This window comes from Natrix helvetica, assembly GCF_964273705.1.
Source record: "Natrix helvetica genome assembly, chromosome: 4".
NCBI classification, from domain to species: Eukaryota; Metazoa; Chordata; class Lepidosauria; order Squamata; family Natricidae; genus Natrix; species Natrix helvetica.
In genome coordinates, this window is record NC_138550.1 from 78,697,911 (window position 1) to 78,718,455 (window position 20,545).

General features: G+C 41.3%; 1 protein-coding gene across 2 annotated transcripts in view; it reads left to right on the forward strand.

Moving 5' to 3' along the window:
- The window catches only part of LPCAT1 (lysophosphatidylcholine acyltransferase 1), a 67,584-nt gene that overhangs the window by 16,906 nt on the left and 30,133 nt on the right, over window positions 1-20,545 (forward strand). For both annotated transcript variants that reach the window (XM_081950914.1, XM_081950915.1), the window contains exons 4-7: window positions 6,855-6,967; window positions 10,587-10,647; window positions 12,885-12,943; window positions 13,955-13,989. In XM_081950914.1, coding sequence (XP_081807040.1) covers window positions 6,855-6,967; window positions 10,587-10,647; window positions 12,885-12,943; window positions 13,955-13,989 — 268 coding nt within the window. The remainder of the gene's footprint in view (window positions 1-6,854; window positions 6,968-10,586; window positions 10,648-12,884; window positions 12,944-13,954; window positions 13,990-20,545) is intronic.

The following is a 20,545-nucleotide window of genomic DNA, read 5'->3' on the forward strand; positions in this document are numbered from 1 at the left end:
ATACATCCCATGTAAACTATTTTTCCTGTTTAAACATATTTGGATACAACAATTTGTAATTTCAAACAGTATATAAAGATGAAGGTGATATAACTGAACAAAAGAGTTCTGAAAAATGACTTTGCAATCATTTATTCAACTAAAATTAATATATAGTGTATGCAATGTCCTTCTGTTCTAATACCTTATATATTCCTTTTGGCAGAAACAACATCAGGATAGGCATCACTCTCAGTCTTTGACATCAGCTGGGGGAATTTTTTCTACTCTTCCATCAGAATTTTTGTCTGTTTGAGGGGTTTCTTGCATAGCCTGTTTCAAATCACTCTACAGCATATCAGTGAAATTTAGATCTGGGTTTTGACCTGGCCTTTACATTACCCTCCATTTCCTTTTATTTGTTTGCAGCCATCTCTTGACAATTCATCTCTTGATGAATTCACTAGAATGCTTCAGGTCAACTGCAAGGAGCATTTTCAGTTGTTCTTCAGTCTTCTGACATAGTTTCATATTATTTTCAAGCATCCTCTAATACTGGGATGGTGAACCTGTGGCACACAGAGCCATTTGTCAGGACACGTGAGGTGTTGCCCTGTCAGCTGACTTCAGCCTTTTTTTGAGGCCATTTTTCACCCTCCCCAGGCTCCTATGAAACCTCTGGAGCCTGGGGAGGGCAAAAAAAGCATGCAAAAAATGGGGGGGGGAGTGCTGGTCATGCGCGTATGCGCGCTGGGGTCTCGCATTGCATTATGGGTGTGGCACACCTGCACACGACCCCACTGCGCTCCCCCCACTTTTGGTATGTGAGCCAAAAACGGTTCGCCTTCACTAATCTAATACTTTGAAGAATTCATACTAGACCCTCTGATAAGTGAGTTGCTCAGCTCCTGATGTAGCAAAACAGCCTGGAACCATAACATTGCCATCAGCATGCTTTGCAGTTGGCATTGTCATCTTCTGGTGAAATGCTGTCTTTGGTTTTCTCCAAACAAGTCTTCAAGTATTATGGCCAAATAACTCTTACGTTTGTCTTATTTATTCTGTTCATTTTGTTTCAAAGGTTTATCTAGATATTCAGGAGTAAACATTTGTCTTGTTCTGATGTTCTTTCTGGACAGCAAATGTTTCCTCTTGGCACAGCTCCCCTGTGAGATCTAATTTATGAAGCTTTTTTTCTTTTGGTATGCTCGAGTACTTTGATATCAGCAGTAGCAAGACTACTTGCTACTACTATAGAAAGTCACATAATAAGATTTGAGTTAGAGACTTCATTCAGTATCTTGTGCTTTGTTCCCAGGCTGAGCAAGTTGGCAATTGCTTAAAATGTTCTTCACTTGTAGATGTAAAGAACAGTAGAATAATTGATGTTGAATTGTTTGGCAAGCTCTTTTAAATTCCTTTTCAGACATATAAGCATCTATCATCTTCTTTCTGAAGACCTCAGCTTTTTAGATCTACCTACGGTGATACCACACACTTAAAAGCAAATCAAACTAAATATCTGAGGTTTCAATTATATAGATTCCTACTAGATCCCGTCTGATGATTTTCTAATCATTTGCACCTGATCTTGTGCACCTGATTTTAATCTTAAACATTTGAGATAATACGTACAGCTATGTACTTTCTCTTTTCACATGTGAAAATTGATTTATGTTAACTTACACAATGGATTACACAATGTAAATCGTGCATGATAAATTACATCCCCTTTATCAATATTGTTGAAATAAATATCAAATATCTGTACATTGATAAAGTCAAAACTTTCAATGAGATATTCTTATTTTTTCATATGCCTGTATATTATTGCACCGGTTCTTGATGAAACTGTAATACCTTAAACCACAAATAGTGCCATGCTTAATACTAAGGCTAGGGAAAATAGTCCTCCCTAGACAACTTCTATTTATACCTACATACTTTATTTTTATGGCTTGCCTGGAGTGCACTTGGCTTCATGAGATGGTAAACATCTCTACTGACTGAAGGTTATAGTGCTTAGACTTGCAGGGAATTCCATAATTATTTCCGTTTTTAACCTTAGCTTGCCTACCATATGGCATTCAAATGGGAGAAAGTATATCTCATAAAAGATCCTCTGTTGATTCAGACCAAAGATTTATTTCAGAGAAAGTTGAAAACATACTGTATGGTTGCAGAGAGATATTGGAATTGATGGTAATCCATAATTATCATCTATACCTTCTACAGTAACCAGATATAGTAGTTCATCCATATTTTTTTGCATGAACTCTTTCTATTCTAGGCTTTCAGCACAGCTTTTTTTGCAGAGGCTCCATTACCTTACCTTAGACCACAAAGGCATTTATAGGAAAAAGCTTTCAATTGGCATCGGAGTGTTCTTGTCCTACCTGGACAAAAAAGTGCTTGAAAATATTAGGTTTCCAGTTAGTAGTATACTAGTTAAAAAGTATTTTGTTGAATGTGTGTATGTTATCTGTTTCTTAATCACTGTTTGTCTTAGATTGTGAATTCAGATAATTACTTTGGTTGATAACACTTGTTGGCATTTTTAAGTGATTCCATAAACAAAGGAGTCAACCACACTTCTTAATTTAAAATTGCTATGTAATTTTCTTTCAGGTAGCTTGCTTGCAACATTTGTAGTTACAACTGGAATCAAATTATCAGAAAGGCAATTACACATATTGCTGAGGATGAACTCTAGCTGCCCCCAAAAGTTTGTTGCATAATGCTGAGCCCCAGCATGTTGTGTATAACACTTATTTGCTCATTGTGGAAATGGAAAATATTATATTTTATTGGATTTTTTTCTCAAAATCAGGCTTTTGCCTAAGCTTCTGTAAACATGAAGAATAATTTAACTATTATTTAATTTAAACAGCATTCTTAAGGCACAAATGGAATTTCATTTTTTAATAAATGACACAAAATAACTCACTCCAAAAGCTTAAACATGTTTATCTAAATTGAGGAAAATTTGGCATTTAAATTCATGTGTTGTCATGGGTGAGGAATATCTGGAAGCGAAGAAGACTGATACAAAAATAAATGTTTTGAGGGGATTTTTTGCTAGCACTTTTGGAATACATTTGACAATAGAAATTCTCCCTTGGACTCACAACTTTAGCTGAACTGTAGCAATGCTACAAGCAATCATTTGGAAAAGGTATCTGCTGAGAAAGTAGCTCTGGATTAATTACCTGATAGAAGCAGATAAGGAAAATCAATTTGCATCCTAAACCAAGATGGTAGAAAGTTTGAAATGTGATGAGATGTAGCCCAGTCCTATTTTTCAGCTGACATTTCTGTTTTGAAAAATAACCTATAATATTATCAATCCACCAAGACTCTTGCATTCCCTTATCTCTGTATTCTAAAGATGGCATCTAAGAAGTTGTTCAGTTCTATTCTTGGAAATAACATTGTAATGTGAGGTGAAAGATGGCAACCAACCTTCCTTTCTCTAGCTCACAGGTGTCAAACTTGCAACTTCATGATGTCATATGATGTATTGAGATGTTTTTCTCCATCACGGAGCTGGGGTGAGCCTGGCCTGCGCATGATATATCCAGCTCACGGGCCGTCAGTTTGAGACCCCTGCTTCTTTTTCACCCCATCCCCTTTTTCAGAAAATCTATTGTCTGCTTTCCTACCCCTCTCCCTCTTGAAAGCACAGGAAACTTTCCTAGCAACTATTTTTCTTTTGCTTCACAAGTAACACAATACCATGCAGGTTCATGATGTTATAAATAAGTACAGTCAAATAGTCTAGCAAATGAGTCATGGAGTATGGTATGTAAATTTGAGAATATATTTCATAGGCAATAGGGAGGATGAGAGGAGGAAAAGAAGCTGCATGTACATAAGTAAAACTTTTCTTTGATTCCTGATAGTTCTGTGGATATAGGTAGTTCTCATTTAGCAACTACAATTGAGACTGACAACTCAGTCACTAAGTGAAAAATCATGTCACAGTGACTGAGCTTATGATTTTACTTTGCTTCCCTTTGCTTTTCAATATTAGAAGGATATGGCCCAAAGCAAATGGATGAGGCTAAATAACAGGGAAGGTTTCTGCAACTCAACTCATACGGAAGTTGGGTAAAAGGGCAAATCTTATAGATTTTTTTCCTCCACCCTTGGGAATCCTCACCCCAGTGCTGGGATAATTAGGAAGAAGAGAATAACATAATTTTAAAATTGCATGGCATTGGATTTATAAACTTTTCCCTAGGCTGCTATGCTTTAGCTTTTTAGTTAAGTTTTCATTTCATCTAGAACAAGTAATTGTCTCAAGTGTTTGAAGCTTCAAATTGTTCTCAATTCAGTAAGGTATTCTTTTTTTAAAAAAAGAATAAAATGGGTATGTTAAGTTGGATTTTAAAAAGTGCTTTCAGTTTAAGGGTTTAATATGCAAAGTAATAACTAACTAGTTTATTTTTAATGTATTGCTACTATTGTAGCACTCAACAGTGGTTCCTGTTGTCAAGTATAAAAAAAAGATTAACAGTTACATTGTCTTTTTCCTAGACTGTGTTTATTAATTATATTTTGTTTGCTTCTACTATTGATACATTTTACATAACTTAAATACCGTATTTTTCGGAGTATAAGACACACCTTTTTTCCTCAAGAAAGTGGCTGAAAATCTGGGTGTGTCTTATACATCAAATACAGCATTTTTTGCCTCCCAAAACCCTGCCCCCATCACTAAAATTGCCATGCATACCCTTATGGAGGGTTTCAGAGAACTCCTGGGGGCTGGGAAGGGCAGAAATGATCAAAAATGAACCACGTTTTGCACACACACACCTACCCAGCGCCCAGCAGCACTCTATAAGCCTCCATAAGCTACGCATGCAATTTTTTAAATGAAAAGCGGGCCGGTTTTCATGAAAAATGGGCCGTTTTTTGCTCGATTTTTGGGGACCCCACCCTCCCAGGAGCACTCTGCAAGTCCCCCAAGGCTATTCATGCCTTTTTTTGGAAAAAAAGGGTCCATTTTTGTGAAAAACGGGCCATTTTTGGGAGGTTTGCAGAGTGCAAAAACTTTTTTTCCCCCTTTTGGAAAGCTCTTTAACTGATTGATGAGAATTACATTGATCAAGTGCTGTGCCAGCAGAAACACCTACCTATCTACTGTATTTCTCTCTATCTCTATTTCTCTCTATCTATCCCACTACCTACCTACCTACACACATACTCTTTCTCCCTACCTACATTGATCAAGTGCTGTGCCAGCAGAAACACCTACCTATCTACTGTATCTCTCTCTCTCTCTCTCTCTCTCTCTCTCTCTCTCTCTCTCTCTCTCTCTCTCTCTCTCCCTCTCTCCCTCTCTCCCCCTCTCTCCCCAACCCCTCTACTCCTCTGCCTACCTACCTACCTACCTACCTACTCCCGTGTTTCCCCGAAAATATGACAGGGTCTTATTTTCTTTCTTTTTACCTACAAAATATGGCTTGGGCTTTATTATGGGGGGAGGGTTTATTGTTTTGGGGTTGCCGGGCAGCTGCTCTCTTGCGAGCGGGCTCCCAAAGATGCATGCCCCAGCTTTCATTACAGAGCCAGGGCACCTCCGCTGCCGCCGCCATCCCAGCCTGGCTTTTTCCATGGCTTCCAACCTGAGTCTTTCAGCAGTGGCTGCTCTGGGCACACGCTTTATGGTTGTGGGCCAGCTGCCTGCAGAGCATACAACCATAGAGCGTGCGCCCAGAGCGGCCACTGCCAAAAGACTTGGGTTGGAAGCCATGGAAAAAGCCAGGTTGGGATGGCGGCGGCGGCAGAGGTGCCCTGGCTTCGTAATGAGAGTTGGGCCATGCACCATGAGGCTGGGAGGCGGGTGAGCGGGAGTGGAACAGCCGCTCGCGCAACCTCCCTCTCCAGCCGTGCAGAGCGCCATTCACTGGCATTTGGAAGGCGCCAAGCCGCGGGAGCCGGGCAGCGGCAAACAGGCGCTCACGCGGCTTGGCGATACCCCTAGATTAGTGAATGGTGCTGTGCCCGGCTGCAAAGGGGGTTTGCCGGGTGGCTGTTCGTGAGCGTGGTTGCTTCATGGCTGTTGTGTTGCGCTGCTGCGACAGTGCAACACAGCCATTCACCCATGAGGCTGTGCCCGGCTCTTTGGGAACTCGCTTGCAAGAGAGCAGCCGCCCGGCAACCCCCCTCTTCAGCTGGGCACAGCGCTGCTCAAAGACCTAGTGGTATTCCGAAGGCAGCAAGTAACGCGATCACCTTTGCCTCCCCCCAGGTTCCCGCGGCTTGGCACCTTCGGGATACTGCTAGGTTGGTGAGCGGTGCTCTGCCTGGCTGGAGGTGGGGGGTTGTCCAGGGGACTTATATGCGGGGGGGGAGGCTTAGATTTTTGTCCACTAGAAAAATGGGACATGGCTGTATTATGAGGACATGTCGTATTTTTGGGGAAACACGGTACCTACCTACACATACTCTCTCTCTCCCTTCCTACCTACTGTATTTCTCTCTCTCTCTCTCTCTCTCTCTCTATCTATCTACCTACCTATCTTACTACTCTCTCTCTCTCTACCTATCTACTGTATTTCTATCTCTCTTTCTATTTATATCTCTATCCCTCTACCTACCTACACACACACACTCTATCTCTCTCTATTCCTCTCTCTATCCCTTTATCTACCTAACTACTCTCTCTCTCTCTCCCTACCTACCTACTGTATTTCTCTCTCTTTCTCTCCCTCTCTATCCCTCTATCTACCTACCTACTTTTTAAAAAATTTGCCTCTTCAAAACCTTGGTGCGTCTTATACTCCGATGCGTCTTATACTCTGAAAAATATGGTAATACCAAAGGAACACATTTGGGAATGTTGATCTTTTTGTTTTTCTTTCTAGCTTTAATTAAATATATTCGACCTGTATTTGTATCTCGATCGGATCAGGATTCCCGCAGAAAAACTGTTGAGGAAATAAGACGGCGTGCTCAGTCTAATGGCAAATGGCCACAGGTATTGATAAAGCATCTTAATTTAATTGTATTATTTGCTTGTAAAGAAATACTATAAATATGCTATTTTTGTTCAACATAATTGCCATCACCATTTGGAATCCCAACAGTGATTTGAATTCAGAATTTTTCATTGCCCTGTTGAATTAGCATTTTCTTACTTTTCTCCTATACATAACTTGATTTAAAGTGGTAAACCTACCTATAAGAACAGAAACATTGCTTCTTTTTAAATAATACTTAGGAATATTTAGCCCATACTTCTATTTGTGATATGCCCATGAATATTTATGAAGGAGGATGTGAAGCTTTCTTCTCTGAATACTTGCAGGCAAAGGAAATACTGTTTTTGTTTATAGTTTTGATTACATATAGATTCATTATGTTATAATAAAGTTGAAATAATAATTCATTTGAATGAAATTTGTGATTCATTAGCATTCTAGTTCTTTTGTTTAATAGATATCTGAACTTGAAATCATGGTTCTCTTTTCTATGGTGGTCATTCATTTTACTATTTACATGGTACTTAAGGTTATCGAATTTTCAGTCTAGTACTGTATATTACAAATAGTGGTGAGAGAGTTTTCAGTTTATGAGGTCAATTTTCATTTTTCCTCTCTTTGCATACGGTAGGACATTTGAGCTTTCTTTTCTTGGGAAATTGTGGTACTGTCTTGCAATCATTTTTTAAAAATATGAATGCACATAGTTGTGAGATATGAATGATCTTTTTATTTTAAAACCTGTATTTTTGCACAGCTGTCTCTTTGGCTTAGGAATTGTGCTCATCTACTAATCTAGGATTAGCAAAACAGGAAAAAAAAAACCACAGGCAGATGAGCAAAGAACATGTGTGCCAGACACATTGAGCTGACCAGGAAGTCTGAGTTACAATCCTGTCCCTTCATCAGATTCTCTTCATTTTCACTCAGCCTTCTTTCCTAAATGTTTCACGGTATATTCTGGGGCTTGTGCTTGGCCTCATCTTCCTTCTCACGTTACGTCCGGCTCTATATATCATCCCCAACCACATTTTCTTCTTCATTTTATTGCCTTAAGTGGATGACAGCCATAGCAGTCTTCATACTACACAACATAAGCACTCAGAGGAGAGTTGCTGAGGAGGAGCACTTTTTCCACTGTGTGGCTGTTTTAAAACAAAGGGAGAGGAAAGAATCTAATAGGAATCATTTTAAGGTCCTCAATTAGCATATGTTTATTTTGATTTTTACTGGAGCAGAAAAGAATGTGACGTGTCCAGTTGATGTGGTCAGGTATAGGTTTTAATTGAAAAGATTTTGTTCTGAGTACTTTTTTCCTTTTAGAAAGGAAAGTGGGAGAAAATAGAGCAAAAAACAAAGTATCCAGCATGGTGCTAAACAGAAAAGCATTATCATTGATATACTGAAATAAAAAACTAGATATCCATTAGAAGTGTTGAAGGTCTTTAAAATAATAGGAATTAAATATTATTGTTATATTGGACTCCACTAAAAATAAAGAAATGAGTATGTTCTGAAAACAATGAATAGACTCCTATGAACAGAAGTTATTTATATTATAGCAGCAATTGTTCGAAGACTGCCAGCAACAAATAAGTATGTTAGATTTAAAATATTTAAGCGCTCTTATGTAGGTATTTCTAAATTAATTAGAGTTTAAGGTTAAATTTCTGATCCATAGAAATTTAAATGTAAATTGTCTATTGGTAAAGTAATATCCCAATTAAACGTCTGTTTGTAGAAGACATTGAGCCTAAGAAAGCCATTGACAAGTGATTCTTACATGGATGCTTGAATGTGAAACAGTATTTTATTGTGTTATAGTTATAATTCTGCAGTGAAGGGTACATAATTCTTATAATTCTCATACATGGTCGCTTGAATTTTTATGTCCTTTGCTGGATTTGCATTATCAGGAATCCATTGGTTCAGGCTAAAGATTTTTCTCATAAATGAATATGAATTAATATTCTTTGGTTTGATTAATCATTTGATTAATCAGATTTCTCAGGATTTGGAACATAGGATTTTATCAGTTAAAAGGAAATCTAGGAATGAAGTTTTGATTTGCTTAATAGCTTAATTCTCTGTTTTCTTACTATCAAAGCCAACATGCTTTATTTGGGTACTATATTATATTCACTAACAAAGCTTAGGCATTAGCTACATCTATTTTCAGGAGACATGTAGCTGGTATGTTCTCCAATCATAAGCTTATCTGAATGTGACATATGAATGAGGCCAGTGTAGCAAGCTGGTCACAGTTCTTTACCAGCAGTATTTGTCAACAGTATTCATTGAGTCCTTGAAAGGGGGGCGGGGGTTGCCTTTACCAACTTGTGAAATGAACCAGAATTTGCTGATCACTGGATAGGTATTCATATACAGGTAGTTCTCAACTTATGACCACAATTAAGCGCAAAATTTATGTTGTTAAGTGAGATACTTGTTAAGTGAGTTTTGCCCCATTTTACAACATTTCTTGCCACGGTTAAGTGAATCATAACAGTTGATAAGTTAGTAATCGGGTTGTTAAGTGAATCTGGTGTCCCAATTAACTTTGCTTGTCAGAAGCTTACAAAAGGTGATTGCATAACCCCAGGACGCTACAACTGTCATAGGTATGAACCAGATGCCAAGCATCTGAATTTTGATCACATGGTCATGGGGATATTACAAAGGTTGTAAGTGTGAAAAACATCATAAGTCACTTTATTCAGTGCCCTTAATAACTTTGAACTGTCACTAAATGAACTGTTCTATTTACCTTTTGTAAAAGAAGTCTGTAATAGCCTGTTGTGACTTACCTTGTGTTATTGCAGCACTTTGCTTATGGAATGTGGTCATTGTAGAGCCTAGTAATGAAACCTCCATGATCTTTCAAAGGCCTTCCATTTCTGCAATCATAATAAACACTGACCATTTTTGTTTACTATATTATAGTGAATGTTTTAATGATTTTAGAGCAATAATTGTAGGCCTTAGATGGGAAGCATCTAAGCATCTATTGATTTCTGAGAAAAGTAAGTTTACAAAATATGAGTATTTTCCCTCCTAGAATTTCCTTACATTGATTCATAAATTATGTCTCTTAAAACTGTCTTTTTCTCCGAATTGAATGAACCAAGCAATTTAGCATTTTCTTATGGATTTAGTGATCACTGTATTCCTTTTTTTCAACATTCTCCAATTTAATATAGGTAGCCCTCAAATTGACTACAACTTGCAAGGGTGGTTTGGCCATTCCTGGAAGTGAGTTCCCTGAACTGGAAGAAGTTTGAGGAATTCCAAACATGGGCTCTGAGGAGATAGATTAGTGGCTGCTTTCTCAGTGTATTTTCTTCTTAAGCAGTAAAGAGCTATCTTCTTAGATAAGAAGGAATGGGTGTATGGAGAAAAAACATTAACTGTACTTCCTGCTTTTTACAGTGCCAAAATGAGAGTGCTTATATGGACACTAGGCCTCATTCCATGAATTCTTTCAGAGATTACTTTCCCTTTACAAGTGCCTCAAATACCTAATTGAAGACTAAATTCTGCATTTGAAACATGTTTCCTAAAAGGATGTACCAGATGGCTAAAAATATTAACCAGGCATTTTGATTTTTTTTAAAGATAATGATATTCCCAGAAGGAACCTGTACTAATCGATCCTGTCTAATTACATTCAAACCTGGTAAGTATTTTGGACAACTTTCCTTTAATAGATTTGTATTTTGAAACATACAATTCAGTGTTCATTATTGCTTAGTTTCACTTCCTACATTATAGCAAATATGCCCTTTTCTGTTTCCTTCCTTTGTGGAGTAACTACTGAGTATTTTTATAACATTTATATATATATGTAAATATTATGCTTTGCAGAATTTAATTGACCAAAAATACTTAGCCGCTTTAAACATTCAAATATTCGTAAAACTTTGCAAAATGTTCTGACTGTTCCCTGGGAAAATACAAAGCTATTTCTTGATATACCATATTTTTGGAGTATAAGACGTACTGGAGTATAAGACGCACTGGAGTAGAAGATGCAGCAAGGTTTTGAAGAGGAAAATTTTTAAAAAAGATTTTGCACTCTGCAAACCTCCCAAAAATGGTCCATTTTTTTTTCCAAAAAAAGGGCATGAGTAGCCCTTAGGAGGATTGTAGTGCGCTCCTGGGGGGGGGGGGATGAGCAAAAAAAGGCCCATTTTTCACGAAAACGGACCAGGTTTTTTGCCCAAAAAAGGACATGGATAGCTTTTAGGAAGCTTATAGAGTACTGCTGGGGGGGGGGGCAAAAATGGGCCGTTTTTTCGCTCATTTCTGCCCTCCCACCCCCAGGAACTCTCTGAAAGCCTTCTAAAACCTATGCATGGCCATTTTGGTGAAGGCGGTGGAGTTTCAGGAGGCAAAAATGCTGTATTCAATGTATAACCTTTATATTTGATTGTACGTCGCCCCGAGTCCCTTCGCGGAGAGGGCGCGACTGATAAATTGAATCAAATAAATAAATAAATAAGATACACCCAGATTTTCAGCCTCTTTTTTTTGAGGGAAAAAGGTACATCTTATACTCCGAAAAATACAGTATGTGCTTTTGTGTTTACTTACTGCTATGACATTCAAGAAAATGTCTTTAAAATACCCAGACTGCATAATTTGCAAAATATGTGGATATATTTGAATTTGAATTTATAATCCAGGTTTTTGTGATTGTGTATTGTCAATAATTGACTGCATTGCATTAATATTTCCTAATGCTACCAATTACTGGTCCCTTCCCCAATGGCATGACCTAAAGCTCTCAGAGACAGAAAAAGAAAACTAAAATTAAAATTTGGAAACTTCTTAATTAAGGAGAAATGTTTAGTTTAATAGATTTAAATAACAGTTTCAATAACTGGATAACATACAAATAGAATTAGAGATGTCTTTATACAAAAACCCTGTCCTTCTTTGACTTTGACAGAGGACTTCAAAGAGTTTTGTACTCGTATGGGTAAATTGCTGAATTCTAAAGAAATTTAAAATGATGAACCAAAATAGGAATGTTAATAATGCAAATCTAGAAGGGTACTAGCAATCGTCCAAAGATGCTAATTTTTGCATTGCAGAAACTGGAAAAACACATAAAATAGTCTTGATTTGTTCACTTGGAATGTCTTTCTAATTTTCCAATTATACATTTGATTTATAATGCATTTTTCTTCCATCTAATATCTGTTCCATTGAGATTATCAAGAATAATGTCAATTACATTCACATAAATATTTGTAAGCCATAAATCTAAAATCTATGTGGAAAATCTATATAAAACAGATTTGTTTTCCTTTTTTAAAAAAGGGTATCATTGGAAAACAAATATAAAGATATGCAATACATTTCAAATTCAAAGAACATTGAACATAAAATGGGCTATTTCATCTGGTTATTCCATTCTGGAAGTATTCTAAGGGTGAAATAGTCCTAATTTGAGTCCAAAATGTTTATTTTAGACTCAAATCAGAATTCTTTAAAATTTAAAACTCTTCTAAAAAGGGCAGAAAAGTTGCCTTTTGGAGGACAAAAAGCACTTTTGGGATAACCATACCCTGAGGGACAGAAAATCTTCACAGACATATATCAACATCAAAAGATTATATTGGCAGGAAAATATTGCTGTTAGTAGATAATTGTTTATATTGTCTAGAAAATAAACACTGCTAAAGTATTAGTTAATACGGATACTCACACAATCCAAAATCCAGGCTTAATCAGGCTTAGAACAGAGTTACTGAAATCAGCAGTACTTAAATTGGATGTAAGTAATTTAATAGTCATTGATTTTAGTGAGTTCTCCTTGGATTTAGATCTATTCAGTTTTATTTAAGGCCGTAATAGCTTAGAGTGAGAGATTGTTCTAATTAAATATGTATCCCATGCATATTGTAGGAGCGTTTATCCCTGGAGTACCTGTGCAACCAGTGATCTTACGTTATCCAAACAAGCTGGTATGTATTGTACCAATTGTGTATATTAATATCTGAAATAATACTGTCTATTAGAGGAAATATTAAATTATTTGCAAGTATGTTTTCAAATCTATTTCTTGAAATCAAAGGACCAATAGTAGATGGCTGTTGACCTGTTCATACCAGTTTAGCACTTTTTAAGCAATAGTCTGTTTTAGAGCAATCAGATTGGGTAAGGGATAAGAATTGGTTAGAAAGAATTGTTTGGTATAAGTACAGCTGATATTTTGAGCTCCAAATTAAGGGATGTTCATAACTCTCTGGCTAACTCTTCAGTTTCATTTTCTTATTGAGCACTTTATTTCATTGTGCTGTTGATGTCCACTTTTCACTCTCATCTCCCAATTTCCTTCTTACTTCCCCTCCTCTAATTTCTCTGCTAGCCCATTCAACAATTTGGCTTTAAGTTGTGGATAATTATGAAAATATTTTTCTTTGAAATATTCATTCCACCCTGGAAGGAAGGCCCAATAAAAACATGGGAACAGTGATGGAATTAGCCTATATTATGCTATTACCATACACCAGTGCTGCAAAATACTTCAGATTAAAATAGCCCATGACTGCAGAATCAATCCAGTCAGTACAATTTTCTGTTAGATAATATGCTGACATGCCATTTGTGGACTTGTGCCCACATTTCTTCGAATAGATTTCCATTGTAACACTTGATTATTTTATCTGCCTTGAAGTCTTATTTCTGAGAGTATAGATTACATTTTTTATTTCTAATACTTCTATTTCTAATATTTCTAATAGAAATGTTATTTGTGTAAGACATAAAATTAGCATGTAAAGTTTAACACCTGGCTTTATATTTCTAATTTAAATAATCATTTTCAAAATCTTTGAAATGATACTGTGATTAGTGTATCACATCTATCTACTGTTAAAGGGATGCTGTTTTTCTGATGAAGCCTGTTAATATGTTAAGAGTAGGGCAACAAGAAGTTGTGACACCTATATTTAAAACAATTATTTTGTTTATAGGATACAATTACATGGACATGGCAAGGTCCAGGAGCGTAAGTCAGTGACATACTATTTGACTTATTTATTACTCTAAGATTTAGTGTGACATTCACCCTCCAAATTATTTTTTGCTCAGATGTAAATGGCAGTGACTTAATATTTCTAAAATAAAAACTGACAATTGGTATCCAAAGTGATCTGACTATTCTGAGGATTGTTAATGTTGTTTGAGGCATGTTCTATATGAAACAACTTTTAAAACAAATAGAATGCATTGTTAATACCTGTAGGATTGTGTATGAAATAAAAACATGTGTTTTGTTTTCACCTCAGAGCTAACAATGCAACTTGAAAATCTTATCTCAATTTCCTGAACTGGCTATATTACAGAGAAATATTTCAAATATCCCAACCATAGGAAAAAAGGGAGCCTGGAACATGATCCTTGCTCCCTCATTTCTTATTCTAATGTTGCAAACGGGGGGGGGGGGGGGTGATATTCAGTACTGAGTGCTATTTGCTACACAGTTTTCATTAGAACTGGCTAAGGTAATATTTTTAATAAGAGTCACTAATGCTGTTTGAGACTGGAAGTTGAAAATACAAAGCTACTACAAGAGCTTTATGCATCTTTGTGTGAAAGGCTCTCTTTAAAGTATATATATAGTCTACCAAGCAGCACAGCAGAGATAGCAACATTAGTATGCATCCAGCTGAAATAATTAATTCCTCCTTAAAGGCAAGTTCATAATACAAAGGTTGAGTAAGTTTAAGGAGAGATGTTCTTATCTTTAATGGGAGAATTTTTAAAGATTTAAATTTAATTTTTAATTTAGAATGGGCTGTTGGTTCTTACCTGATACACCTCTTCTCGAGGCAGGTGGAGACAGCGGTCATGCATGGGTTAACTCAGTCAGTAACCAATAGAACTGAGTCTACCAAAGTGATGTCATTGCCTCTGAGGAGTGTCCTCCCGCTTTGATGACGAAGGAGATAAGTAGACTGCTGTGCATTATTCGATTGCTCTCCATCCTCTGATGTTCCAGTGTTTCTCCCAGATCTCCTACTGTGATTGGTCCCTGGTCTCCCTCAGCGAACTAGGCCAGGACCTAAAGGGTGGGGATAACTGCTGTCTCCACCTGCCTCGAGAAGGGGCGTATCAGGTAAGAACCAACGCCCCATTCTCCAACGTTGGTGGAGATAGCGGTCATGCATGGGACGTACCAAAGCTGGGCTTATCCCCCGGGTGGGAATGAGACTGGGCTAGGAGCTTGAAGAGGGAAGAACCTGTTGAACAACCCGCCGCTCAAATGCCACATCTGCCGACACTTATCTATCCACCTTACAATGGCAGATAAAGGAGGTAGGAGTAGCCCAAGTGGCTGCCTTGCAGATCTCTTCCACCAAGGCCTGCCCTGTCCACGCTGCTGACGTGGCCGCGCTGTGTGTGGAATGCACCATGATGTTGGAAGGAGGAGTGAGGTGATGTGCCAGATAAGCTCTAGAGATGGCTGACCGGCTCTAGCGCCCAATCATAGATGGAGGAGCCTTTAGTCCCTTATTTGTGGAATGAAAGGACATGAAGAGCCCTTCGGTGAGCCCGAAGACGGCCGTCTTGGCAATATAGATCTGAAGAGCACGTCTTACATCTAACTTGTGCCAGTTGTGTTCAAGACTGTGAGAAGGATTAGGGCAGAAATTCGGACGGGTGATGTCTAGAGGTCGATGAAAGGCCGAAATTCCCTTAGGAACAAAGGTGGGATCAAGGCGAAGGACCGCACGGTCTGAACAAAATACATACAAGTCAGAACGGATGGAAAGAGACACCATTCTGAGATCTGCCGTGCAGACATGATAGCCACCAGAAAGGTTTTCAAGGTGAGGTGATGCAATGAGGCCAACCTAAGAGGCTTGAAGGGTGGTCCAGTGAGAAAGTCAAGGACCTTGGTTAGATCCCACGAGGGGAAGCGGTGTATGACAGGAGGACAGAGATTAGACGCGCCCTTAATGAAGCGGGGTACATGAGAGTGGGAGGAGAGGGGCTCCTCCTGGTGCAGGGAGAGAACCGAAGAGAGAGTCAACACTTGCCTCTGTAAGGTGTTCGGTGAGAGCCCTTTATCAAGCCCTCATTGCAGGAACTCCAAAACCTGGGGGACAGAAGCCTCCAAGGGAGTAACCTCCTTAGAAAGGCACCATGTGATGAAAGTCAGCCACGTTGATTTTTAGATACTATTAGTGGCTGGGCATCGAGAAGCCTGAATAGTTTGAATTACAGTCTGAGAAAAGTTAGCCGCCCTCAAGACTGCCAGCTCAGCCTCCATGCGGTAGGCGGAGCCAGGATAGGTCAGGATGGAGAATGGATCCCTGCTGAAGAAGGGACGGTATCAGGGGGAGACGCCATGCTGGGCCCACTGAGAGATTGACCAGGTCCGCGAACCATGGTCGATGCAGCCAATGGGGGGCGATCAGGATGAGTTCAGCCTCTTCCTCTATCATTTTCTGAATCACCATCTGTATCGGGGAAGGGAGGGAAGGCATACAGGAGACCGTGAGGTCACCTGCACCTTAAGGCGTCTGTCCCTTCCACGCCTGGTGTCGTGTAACAAGACAGGTACCTGGCAGCTGCCTGTTGGATGCTTTTGTGAAGAGGTATAGCACCGGAGTCCCATAGTTGGAGGACAGCTGGTTGAAGATGCAATGATCCAGGCTCCACTACGCAGGGTCGATTGTCGTGCGGCTTAACCAGTCTACCCTGGTGTTGTCGGAGCCCGAGATGTGTTCGGCGTGGAGAGAGAGAAGGTTGGCTTCCACCCAGATCCCTAGGCGAAAAGCAGACTCCATGAGAGATACCGCTCTTGTCCCCCCTTGGCGGTTGACATGCGCCTTGGCCGTCATGTTATCTGTCCGAATCAGCACGTGGGTGCTACAGAGTGAGGATTGGAAGTGAAGGAGGGCCAGATTATTGGCCCTCAACTCCAGCCAATTCATACTGTGGGAAAGGTCAGAATTGGACCAGAGACCCTGAGCTACTTGGTCTTCCAAGTGAGCGCCCCAACCCATCAAGCTAGCGTCCATCGTAACTACCAGATGAGATTTCCTGAAGAGGGACCCCTGAGAGATGGCCGGGGAGACCCACCAGTCCAGGGAGAGGAGGACTTCTGGAGTCAACCTGACCTTCACTAGGGAACAGCTGCTGTTGGTTTTCTGGAATGGCCATAGAAACCACTGGAGGCAGAGGCTGTGAAGCCACGCCCAAGGGACGATGAAAAAGCAGGAGACCATCTTCCCCAGCAGTTAAGACAGCTGGAGAAGAGGGACTTGCTGTCTCCTCCGTACCTCATAGGTTAAGTCCCTGAGGCTGATCTGGCGTTCCCGAGACAGGAATACCTTCCCCTGAGAAGAGTTGATAAGGGCTCCCAAGCGCACTAGACGAGAGGTGGGAACAAAGTGGCTCTTCTCCTGATTGATGGAGAATCCCACCTCCGGAAGCACCTGTAAGGTGTCCTGGAGATCCCGAAGGGCCTGGTTGAGAATGTCATCCAGGTAGTAAAAGATCCAAATGGGTATAGCTCGTAAGAGGGCTGTTATGACCGACAAGAGTTCAGTCTCCATGAGGTCCATTGATGTGAGGAGATTGTGTTTGTGCACACTCTCTATGATTGACAAGAAAGAGTGCATTTTGAATCTCCCGTACCTGATGAATTGATTTAGAAATTTGAGATCGAGGATTGCTCTCCAGCCCCCGAAGACTTTGGCCAATAAAGAGACGAGAGTAAATCCCCTGGCCTACCTGGCCTGGAGACACAGGCTGAATGGCCCAAATGTGGAGCAGATGATGGATGGTCTGCTCTACTAGGAGCCTCCTTTGAGGATCCCTGGAGATTGGGTACGTGACAAAATGGTTCGGAGGGCTGGAGCGCAAGTCCAGGAGAAGGCCGAATCTGATTGTGGACCTGAGCACACGTCGTTGGTGATGTCGTCCCAACAATCTGCGAAGGTTGACAGACATCCCCCTATGGGGAGATCCTCCAGGCAGTCATTTCTGCCTCTTGTAGGGGCGGTGTTTTGCTGCTTGCTTTCGGCTGCCATTGAAACGGGGAGGGGGGAGATGATATGGTATTTGGGTAGGGAAGCTTAAGCACAGGAGTGAATGAAGAAGGGAGTGATTTTCTCACTATCTACTGCGCATGACCCAAGGGAGTTGGGTCACATATTGATATCTATGATTACGCGCGCTTTTGCCTCAGATCTTGCTTTGCTAGCTGCTTTCTACTCATAACCAGTAAAAGTACTCTTAATTCTGAAAAATGGAGTTGAGTGGTTTCTTTCTTGGTTACTGATGGAGGCCGCCCTGACATTGTCCCTAAATGACTTTCTGGACTGGAATCTCTGATTGTTTCTGCCTGATCTGTTGGAAAAAGATGGGCCCTGCCTGGGGGGAGCCTGATGTTGCGGACAGGAGATCAAGGCACCCCCGTCCTGACCACGAAAGGGCTGCCTACAATAAAAGGATTGATTGCGTCCCTCTTCTTTTTTAGTTGCCGGCTGCAAGACCTTTCCCTTATCCTTGGACTCTACCAATAGAGGCTCTAATGGGGGACCAAAGAGAGAGAGGAAAAATAGGGAGACGAGGCTAGCCTCCACTTGGCTCGGGCTTCCACCTGCCACTGCTTTAGCCGAAGCAGGTGGCGGGTGGAGATGGAGAATGCAATAGCCTTGGATGCAAAATGGGCCGCGTCCAAGGAGGCATCTGCAGCTTATTCTAGGGCCACCTTTAATTCATTAATATCCCTGTGAGCCCTAGAATCCCGGGCCGGAAGCCTCGCTTGAAGTTGCCTTAGCCATAAGAGAACAGAGCGACTGAAGAAAGAAGCAGAGGTACCCGGCCTGACAGCCCAAGCTGAGGCCTGGTGGCCTTTGACCAGAGTTTGTTCTATCCTCTTGTCTTCAGGGTGAAGAGCCTCCTCAGGAGCTGCTGAGGCTGCATTAGGAGAAGAAAGGCCAATTATAGGCAAGTCAATAGAAGGTACCTCTAGAGCCTTGGTGAGTTCTGGTCCCACATTATACAGGCACTTGTCCAAGGTATTGGGGAGGGGACCTGTACCTGGTGATGCCCATTGGTTCTGGACCACGTCTATGGAGAGTCTGGGCGATGGAATCACCTCCTTTTCCACCTTAGGCTAGATGAAGAGGGGGTCAGTATTGTCAGCCCTGTTCGCTTCCATTCCCTGCGGTGCCTTGGGAGAAGGAATGCCCGTGATCTTCTTGGCCTTAAAAAGAAGAGATTGAAAGACAGCGGGTTTAAATAAACCGACAATGGTAGGTGGGTCGGGAGGGGGACCTTCGTCTTCCAAGAGATCTGAATCTCCTGCTGGACCTTCCTCCTCTCTGAAAACCGATGCCTGACTGGACGTGCTGGGTAACTCATGCGATGAAGAAGCTGAGAGATCACCATTCCTGCATCTGCAACCGGAAGAAGAAACAGACCTGCATGGAGGAGAATGGTTAGAAGACCTGTAATTTAATTCCTGCTGCTATGCCCCATTCAATAGCCTCAGGTATAATATCAGCCATGCCAGGTGGATAAGAATGACAGCAACGGGTGGGGGAGAAATGTCCTCCTGGTAGAGGGGGTCCTCATCAGGAGTGATGCTCCTGCCACCCTCAGAGTCATCCCCACTGTTGGCCAGATTGCCCGTGCCCCTGGCATCCTCAGGTTGGATCATGGATGCAGCAGGGGAGAGACCATCTTCCGAATCGGAAGAAAGGTCAGGAGAAGAACTAGGCTGAACAGGCCTCTGGGTCTGAAATAGAAGGGATTCTGTGTTTTTGGTCTTGGTTCTGGCCTTGCTGGGAGGGGCCTGAGTGGCAGTGTCCCTTTCCTGGGGGGGGGGGTGGATCGGCTGTACCCTTGCGACTAGACCTTGGGGTCTTGGAATCAGGCTCAGTAGGGGAGGCCTTCGGGGCAGATCTGCGCTTGTGTGTCCCAGATGAAGGGGACTTGTTGGTGGGTGGAGGCACTTGAGACTCAGGGGCCAGAGAGGCCATGGCCTGTACTCACAGTTTGATGAGTAGTCAAAATGGCCCCTGGAGCTCTTCACACCAAAACAAAATGGCCACTGAGGCTACAGAGCCTATGGGCCGGGCGCCACGAGGTAGCTGAAGCCACGGAATGAGGGAGGGCGTCGAAAGCCCTGCAGAGAGGCTGCAGAGGCGGCAGCGATAGTCCGGCGGCGGGAGCACTGAGAAACCGCAGTGGCATCCAGCAGCGGTGCTTCCCGGCAGCGGCGGTACTTCATGGCGTGGTTGGCGGCATTGGCGGCAAGCGAGGGAGAGCCAGGAAGATCCGGCAGCGGCGGCAGCACTGAGCGGGGCCTCCAACGGCCAGTGCTGAGCAGCTCTGCGCCCGAAGAAACTTCTGAGGCTGCTGGCAAGTTCGGGAGGCAAAAGCCTTGAAGAATCCCTGGCAGTTCCCCTCAGTACGCCCAAGGGCTAACTGTGAGTCCTGGCTCCAAAGGCAGCAATCCAAGAAACCCTTTTTTTTCTTCCTTGCAATTTAGAGATGAATTCAAGCCAATTAATTTTAAGTAGAGAAGCCAATTGAAGTAT